Genomic DNA, 9,291 nt, shown 5'->3' on the forward strand with positions numbered 1-9,291 from the left:
TTTCTTGTTATTTTATATTAATTTATGTTTTGTGCAAACCTATTTTTTTTAAAAAAATTTAAATAAATTATAAGTTGTTATTAAGTATTAATTATATTAAGTATTTACTAAATTTATAAACTTATTGAAGAATTTATTGTATTTATAAGAAATTGTTCAGTAAGAATTTACTGTATTTATAAGCTTACTCAATTTATATTTCTTAAGATGTTTTTATTAAAACAAAACATTCATTACATTAAACAAAGAAGGTTAAGTATTAATAAAAACAAAACATTCATTACATGCAATTAAATATTTTCTTATCATTAAATAAAAACAAATTTGAGTATTCATTATACTTATAACAATACTCATTATTCTCATTATACTCATTATTCTCATTCTACTAACTAATATATATTACATCATTATCATAAGTTTGAAACATAATCATAAGCTAAGCCATAAAAAGGTTGTGAGCTTCCAACCAAGTCTTGTGGATTTGAACTTCTTGTATCGACCACCTAGAATTGTGAAATAAATAGAACACAATACTTTCACATTGATTCAATTTATTAATAAATATTTCTTAATTAAAATTATGAGTGCACCTGAGAATGTTGAGTTGATAAAAGATCTTCAACTTGAATTATCATCCGTTCACATTGTTTGCTGGACACGTTTGAAATTGTTTCACAATGCTCTTCAATACCCTATTATGTGGAGAAATAAGTACTTGAATTAATTGTATACGATTTTCAAATTTAAAAAGATAAATAAATTCAAATATACAACATATTGAAAAAAAAAATGATGATACCTTGTCAATTGTTGAAGTTTGATTGGTTTGTCTTGATGCCTTCTTTTTCTGTGAAATCTTCTCTATGCCACGTTTCAACTTTCTACATGCAAATGTTTTCTTTCTCGTTCTAATTCCTTTCACTCCAAGAGGGTTACCTCCACCAATTTGTACATTTTTTCATTTAAAACATTGGTGTCATTTATCTCAAGAGTAACTTCCAATCTATCAATTTTAACTTATCCAAAATACCATCTTTAACAACTTTGTAAGTATCTTCCCTCTCAGATGCCTTGGTAACCAATTGAACATACAACCACACAGTTCTTTATATCAAATATTTTGATGTACTTTTGGATCCAAACTATCTTTGTTAGCATTTGAATTATTAACTTCAAAATATTCAACCTTAGCTTCTCGCGTCCACCTTTTTAAAATGTACTCTTTTGGGATACTCATGATATTGGTCACCGTAAATATTCTCAAAATATGAGAACAGAGAATCCCACCAAATTCAAATTTTCTATAGCCACATTCAAAATTTTCAAATGATGAATCAACTGTAACTATATGATGATATCTTTTCAGGTGAGAAGTAACTTTTATATTTTTGAAATGATCCAACATCCTCACAAATTTCAACAATAAAATTATGAGATTTGCACCATTCCATTTCAAAACACTTGTATGCCTCAGGAGTATAGATATTACTTGCTTGCTTTAAAATCACAATTGGATACAATAGACTTTAAACACTTGTATTTGCCCGAAAATCTGCTTTTAACTCCTAATATCGACGATCATCGAGCAGTCTTTTAAAATGATTGAAGAAGTCTAAGAACTTGTGTTTATAATTGACGTACCTTTTTACAAGACTGTTCATACTCTCACTTCTTTGAGTTGTAGTCATATCTGCGCAAAACATGTGTCGTCCATATACTAAAGCCCATTTTTCCTTTATTTGAAACAGATGCCTCAACCAATCATTGTCTTCTAATGCATAATTGTCCAACATCAGATTCCATGTTGAAATAAAATCGTCTTCTTCATCCAAAACATATACACAAGATGAAAAATCTTTGTCAAACTCTTTGAATTGAGAAAAATCTCCACTCAAATGTATGGCGACATTCTGATAAATATGCTAAATGCACAACCGATGATGTGTTTCAGGCCATCTTGAAGCTAAAGCCTTTGCCATTGCTGCATCTTGATCTGTCAGAATAGTTGTTGATTTTTTCCCACCCATAACTTCGGCAAATATATCAAATAGTCATTCAAACGTCAATGAAGTTTCATCATATAATAAAGCTGCACCAAAAAGCACTGATTGTTTATGATGATTAACACCAACAAATAACGCAATTGGATGTCCTTCATTGTTCTTCCTGTAGGTTGTGTCAAAAGAAATAACGTCTTTGAAATTGGCATAATCATCTCTCATTTTAGCATCAGACCAAAAAATATTAGTTATCAAGTCATCTTCATCAACTTGAATAGAATAAAAAAACTAGAATCATTAAACGGCATTTTTTGCAAGTATTCCAATACACCTCCAGTATCTCCCACCATATTTCGTGTCTTTTGGAACGTAATTAATTTTTGTAATCTTCAGGAATAAACCCTAAAAACTCTCTCTCACCCATTTGTATCTCCATATGATCATGAGATACCCACTTACCATCTCAATCTGTATCGCAGTAGAAGAAGATATCTTTCTATGACATCTATGGAGGTGCGTTTTGTTTGGATTAGAAAGATAATGATTATGATTCTTTACAAATTGAATCACACTAAATTTGTCATTTCTTCAACTACAAACCTTCATTTTAGCCTCACAACCAAGTCTTGTTTCAGGACGACTATTTTTCACATTAAACTTTCGTCGTTTATCTTTTTCCCTTTTACCTTGAGCAGAACAACAGAAAATTCTATCTAATATTTTACCACATTTATCGCTGTGACTTTTATATCTTTTTATTCCAAACCCAACTCTTTTAGCATATGACAAATAAAATTGGTAGGCAACTTCTTCAGTCTCAAATTCCAAACCAATATGTGGTTCATCTTCTATAATAAATGCATCAGTATTTCCCAAATCTTCTCGATAATCTTTATTTTTTCAAAAATTAACTGACGACAAGTTATAGATTCACCTTCCATTGTTTTATATTGATCCTAAAAATAAATCATCAACAACAAAATGGTGTGAAATGTGTGTATATATAGACAAATAATTAATTAATTAAAGAGATAGTTAAACAATAATAACAATAACAAAACGGTATGAAAAGTCAAGTGGATAAAAATGCCACGGTGGACTAATAAAATAAAATTAATAATAATTACTTTTAATTTTTTTAACCTTCTCAATTCTCTCTTTTTCTCAGTCTCTCTTGCTTAGTCTCTTCATTTTTTATTTCTTTCTTTGGCTATCTTCTTTCTTCTTTTGAGATTTCGGCTTTCTTCTTCCTTCTTCCGCGACTTTGAATTTCGGCGATTTCTTTTTTCTTCTGAGTATCTTCTTCAACAAGTTCGAAAATAGTAAGCCTTCAATGATTAATAGAACCTTAAAAAATCATTTTCACTTTTTACTTTTCAAGAGAATCAGTTTTCTTTAACTAATCCAAATCCAATACTAATAGAGGGTAAGTTTCCGAACATGATCATCTTGTAGTTAGGGTTATCCCGAACATGTTCATGTTCTGAAACTTTATTTAATGTTTGGAAACTTTTTTTTATTTCTTTTTTTGGTTTTTGTATCTGTATCCATTTACAAAAAATTTAGTCACACATTTAGAAACAAAAACCTAAATATTAGAATAGACCTAATTATACTACACATTTTAAGCATGTTTGGTTTCTAGATCTGTATCCATTTACAAAAACCTTAGTTTAGTATAGGGGCTACTAAAACTATTCTTAGTCACACATTTAGAAATAAAATTTAAATATTAGAATAGATCTACTGATATTGTGCTACACATTTTAAACAAGTTAGGTGTTTGTTTTGGTAATTAGGTTAATGATAGTAACAAAACTGAGTTACAGTGAAGAATCTTAAACTAATTTGCAAATCTGGCCAAAGTTGTATAAATTTTCAAATCTGACCAAAGCTATCTTAAACTAATTTCTAAATCTTAAACTAATTTTTACATTTTCAGTTATATAAGTCTAGAAATGACACGGATATTGAATTTGTTGTTGTATAGGTTTAGACATTTTCAGAAATGTTACATATCGTTAGTAGACATTAATCGACATTCTAGAAAAATTGATTGTCCACGATGATTAACACCGATAAAAGAAGCAAATGGCATATCATAGTGGTTTGTCAAATATGTTGTGTCAAATGTGATGACATCCGAGAAGTACTCGTATGTTGACATGCATCTTCCATAGACCAAAAGACATTCTTTATCGTTTTCCTCGTCCACATCATATACATAAAAAATAGTAAACATCTGCTTTACATTCGGTAGAAATACTGACATAACGCTTCGACATCACAATTTCTTAATCGCAACCGTCTAACTTTTGAAATATAGTTTCTGCAGTTTCTCTCATCAAAATTCATATTATTATATACATCAGCTTCAACTACAAGTGATTGATATATTTTTGACAATGTAATTACAACTTTGTCGTTTAAATCCAATCTCCTCTTCGTAGTTGGATCTAGAACCTCATGAGATCTAACATGTCTCGACTTTCCCGGACTCAAGATATGGTTATGGTAATGGAAGACACTATTTATCATCTTCATTCCTAACCGCAACATTTATCTTTCCATTCCGATTCGTCTTGGTGGAGGTCTACAATGTAAAATATTTTCCCCTTTGTAGAACATGCACCCTTTTGGCACAAGCAATGGAGAACCACTTCGGACCAGACCATTCATTGCTCCTAACTTAGAAATGTCAAAACCATTTAATTGGGCATAGGCGTTATAAAATTCGCGAATCTCCTTCTTAGTTTGAAAATTCATTGCAACACTGGGGATTTTAACATCGTAAATTTGAACTTCGGGATCTATGAAGCTACATAATAAGAGAGAAATTATATTAACACAAGAATAATGAATAAAAATTACACTATTTCATCCCGAACATGTCCATGATGGGAACGAAATGGTTCAGAACATGACCATGTTCGGGACCAATTGGTCTAGAACATGATGTTCTGGATTATTTTGTCCCCAACATTATCATGTTCTAGACCATTTCGTCCTGAATATGATCATGTTCCAATTAGTCCAGAACATGGCCATATTAGCCATGTTCTGGACCATTTCGATAGAAGAAGGCTATGGCGTGCGTTTTATTTTTTTATTTTTTTTCCACCGTGACATATTTTATTCCCGTAGCTGTCAGGTGAATGGTCGCGGATCCAACGTGGCTCTCTATAATTCCTCTATTATTTTATACATAACATTCCATTCAACTTAATCAACTTAATGTATTTTATTTGATAATCAAACACTTTATTTTCTTATTTCAAAACTAGTATAGTGGATATGAGTTAAATTTTTTTTAACATGAATGTGTTTTTAAAAACAATTAATTTAATTTAATGAATTATAAAATAAACAATATAGTTAGTAAGCAATGATTTACGGTTGCTCTTGTCTTGTCCTGCAACTGCAATATGGAGCAAAACCCGCCACCATTTATTTCCCTGCAATTCCACCTCTTCTCTTCTCAAACCTCCGGCGGACTTGTTCGCCGTCGCCATTAGATCAGTCACGCCCACTGAACTGTATTCAAATATCGTCTTCTCCGTCGACAAAACCTCAACCCGCCATTTACAAGGCTCTCTCCACTTGTAATTTACATTCTCATTCATTCCCACTTGCTGCTTCGTAGGTTTTCTCAGCACATTTTCATGGGAAGAGCCGCATTTGCATTGTGAATTTTAGAGAGGAAAGGTGGTGGTGGTGTTATGGATTCTCCGCCGGAGTCGGAATCTGCTCGGACCACGCCTCGATTATCTGTAATTGATTCTATTAAGGGTTGTACGCTAGCCGCAGTTCATATTAACAAAGAGGATCTCAAGCAAAGGATCACCATTCCCAAATACCTCCGCCTCGCTATTTATGACGCCATCGATTCTAAGGACCTCACCGATGGCAAGCGCCACGAACCCTATTCTTATGATGACGTCGGAGATCCCCAATACCCTTGTGAATGCCCCCTCGTCACCTTCATTAATTCCAAGAGCGGGGGCCGCCATGGTCCTGAGCTGAAAGAACGGCTGCAGGAACTGATGGGCGAAGAACAGGCATTTGTTCTCACTCCCAAACCCTAACACTTTAACAATAAGTGCCCTAATCAATGCTCAACTAAGTTTTATTTGAAAATATATATATAGTATGTAAGAACACATTGGTGATTAAAAATTTACTCTTTTTTCTGTTCCAGATATTTGACCTTCAGCTTGTGAAGCCTCAAGAGTTTGTCCAATATGGGTTGGGTTGCCTTGAGAAGTTAGCTGATAATGGTGATTCATGTGCTAAGGCAATTCGCGAGAAGCTAAGAGTTGTGGTAGGCTAAACATAACTAGGCAAAGATAATTTCTTATTATAATAACAATGCATGTAATCTTGAGGGTTATTAGGTAGGTATCTGCAATGAATTCACTATAATAACAGAATCAGAATGCAAGAAAAACCTCCAAGTTTGAATGGAAACCATGAATTTTTCAAATACATTTCATGTCTAATAAGTAAGCTGGAAATCTGTAATTGGTTGGTCAGGTGGCAGGAGGTGATGGAACAGTTGGATGGGTGTTGGGATGTTTGGGGATACTTCACAAGCAAATGAGGGAGCCAGTTCCTCCAACAGCAATTATTCCTCTTGGTACAGGAAATGACTTATCGAGGAGTTTTTGTTGGGTATGATATTGAGTTTGAATAATGTATTCATTCCTGTTTAGTGGTTGTTATCATCATCTATTGTTGATATATTCTTTCTTATAACAGGGGGGTTCATTTCCTTTTAACTGGAAATCATTTGTGAAAACAACCCTTAACAAAACTTGCAGTGGTTCAATTCGGCATCTTGACAGGTAAAACACCTCTTACTATGCTTCAGGGTTTCAAACTCTTTTTTGCTTACAAATTTAATTAGTTTAAAAATAAATTAAGTTACCCAATTGCTCGGTGTTGATAGAAATATAGGCAAGTATGTACTTAGTTAATTCTCCCTGCAATCACCACTAATGCACTCACTATTTGATTGTCAATCCCTGTCATTTTACACAGCTGGAAAGTTTCTATATTAATGCCTGCTGGCGATCTTGAGAACTTACCTCAATCGATGAGTTCTGTGGAGGAATATACCTTTAGTGATGAAGTAAGTATTGTTATTTAATTCCTTGCATTTTATTTGCAGTATTATTAATAATGTGAAGGTGGCTAAGTACTTTGCAGTTTTAATTTCTAAATAATCTGAAATTAGTTCTTCTTTTCTTCATCTGACTGGTATTTTTCCTTTGATTTGTGTGTATTGTCATTTCTATCAACGCCACTTGACGAGTTTTGACCATTTGATTGTAGCTTTATCTTTAAAACATTTACTACTACTTCTTCACTAGGTTTAACATCCACGTTCCTTTTGTGAAGTTCCTTTTAAGTTTTGATGTGATTATGCAGGGACTTGAAATTGGAGAATTGCCAGAAAAAATGTCCCACTACGAGGGTGTGTGTTATAATTACTTCAGCATAGGTACCTATCATGTTCTAACATGCTTTCTGAGTCACATTGCTTCTGCAGTTTATTAGCCTTTTCAATTACTTGCCACAGCTTTATCTTCAGAATCCATATTTTGTATCTTGAAGTTGAAGCCTAGCTATATTTGACAATTATTATTCTCATTGCTTGAACATTTTTCCCTTGGTGGCAGGAATGGATGCCCAAGTAGCTTACGGATTCCACCATTTACGGAATGAAAAGCCTTACCTTGCACAAGGTCCTATTTCAAACAAGGTCAATTTTAGCCTAAAATATAACTACTTACATATTGTTCATCTTCACTCTTACACTTTTCAGGACTGACTACATTTACCCTTATGTTCAACAGCTTATCTACTCTGGATATAGCTGCAAACAAGGTTGGTTCTTCACACCATGCATGTATGATCCAAATTTAAGGTTAGAACTTTACTTAGTCATCTCTGACAAATGTTACTTATGTAGTAGTAGTAGTAGCCATTCAAAACATTGTTTATCACATATTCACATCTGACTTATATTGTAGACTTGCCATAATCATTCTCTGCTTCCAGCATTGAATTATTATTAAATTTGTATGACTAATGGCTACTGAAAATCTTATAATTACAGGGGACTTAGGAACATTTTACGTATGTTTGTCAAGAAACTCAATTGCTCTAAGTGGGAACATGTCACAATTCCTTCAACGTAAATACCTGTTTGTTTCATAGAGAAAATTTGACCAACTGATTTTGTAGTTCATTGTTGTAAAGTCATATATTTATTTTAGTGTCAGATCAGTAGTTGCCTTAAATCTTAACAACTACGCCAGTGGAAGAAATCCATGGGGTAATCTGAAGCAAGAATACATGGAGAAGGTACATATAATTCATTTGTCGATTTGTACAAGAATTGCCTTTCTTTTTAAAAATTATATATGAAGAAAGCCAAAAGGGTGTAGGAGTTAAAACCATGTTTTCAAGAACCTACTCATTTTGTATTGAAAATGTTTATTATGATGGATGCGGGTGAGATTAGGATTGAAGTAGTTTTGGTGCAGAAAGGATTTGTTGAGGCGCGTGTTGATGATGGTCTACTAGAAGTGTTTGGGCTAAAACAAGGATGGCATGCTTCCTTTGTTATGACTGAAATCATTTCGGCTAAACATATTGCTCAGGTAAATTTGTTTTGTCATATGATAAAAAAAAATATGGATGTTTTTTTGATGTTGATATACATAAATAGGCTGCAGAAATAAGATTTGAGTTTAGAGGTGGAGAATGGCAAGAAGCTTTCATGCAAATGGATGGAGAACCATGGAAGCAGCCCTTGCATAAGGAATATTCAACATTTGCTGATATTAAAAGAGTTCCATTTCAGTCTGTTATGGTTGATGGACACTCCTAATAATGATTTCACCCGACCCGACCCTGACCCATATGTAAATCGATCCCACCCTAGGGCCTCTTCTAACTTCTTGTAAGTACTCAACTCATGATCATAAAAATCATAAATATACATATAAGTCAATCGATTTTAACTTAGTTGGTAATTCAAGTGAAAACTGTTTTATTTATATCCGATTCTCAGCAAGAACATCACTATTGATAAAAGGTTATGATTGTTACCGAGTTGTGTTAACATCTTCTCAAAAATAAACTCGGGTTTTATGAAAATGAAATTAAAAGTCAATGAATTTTGCTGGTAATTGCTAACCTGATGTAATTCAATTATTGAAGTATGTATTTTGGGTTCCAATTGACAAAATATCTCAATTGAATTTCCGTTATTGCCTAT

The 9,291-nt window shown here is 32.9% G+C and overlaps 1 protein-coding gene across 1 annotated transcript; it reads left to right on the forward strand.

The window, feature by feature from the left end:
• Window positions 1-5,712: 5,712 nt before the first annotated feature.
• LOC124931900 (diacylglycerol kinase 4-like) lies at window positions 5,713-9,027 on the forward strand. The gene is made up of 12 exons (XM_047472479.1): window positions 5,713-6,061; window positions 6,202-6,324; window positions 6,537-6,674; window positions 6,762-6,847; window positions 7,044-7,134; window positions 7,434-7,506; window positions 7,685-7,767; window positions 7,862-7,932; window positions 8,125-8,199; window positions 8,282-8,372; window positions 8,555-8,671; window positions 8,740-9,027. Exons 1-12 carry the CDS (start codon window positions 5,723-5,725, stop codon window positions 8,899-8,901), a joined length of 1,449 nt encoding a protein of 482 aa, XP_047328435.1. The 5' UTR covers window positions 5,713-5,722; the 3' UTR covers window positions 8,902-9,027.
• The last annotated feature ends 264 nt before the right edge of the window (window positions 9,028-9,291 follow it).

This window comes from Impatiens glandulifera, chromosome 3 (assembly GCF_907164915.1).
Source record: "Impatiens glandulifera chromosome 3, dImpGla2.1, whole genome shotgun sequence".
NCBI lineage: Eukaryota > Viridiplantae > Streptophyta > Magnoliopsida > Ericales > Balsaminaceae > Impatiens > Impatiens glandulifera.

Excerpts from the sequence above, each read along its gene's own strand:
- LOC124931900 (XM_047472479.1), top strand. The coding sequence starts at position 5,723 with ATGGATTCTCCGCCGGAGTCGGAATCTGCTCGGACCACGCCTCGATTA. Across the intron at positions 7,135-7,433 it reads AATATACCTTTAGTGATGAA|GGACTTGAAATTGGAGAATT; the intron begins GTAAGTATTGTT and ends GTGATTATGCAG. Across the intron at positions 8,373-8,554 it reads AGCAAGAATACATGGAGAAG|AAAGGATTTGTTGAGGCGCG; the intron begins GTACATATAATT and ends GTTTTGGTGCAG.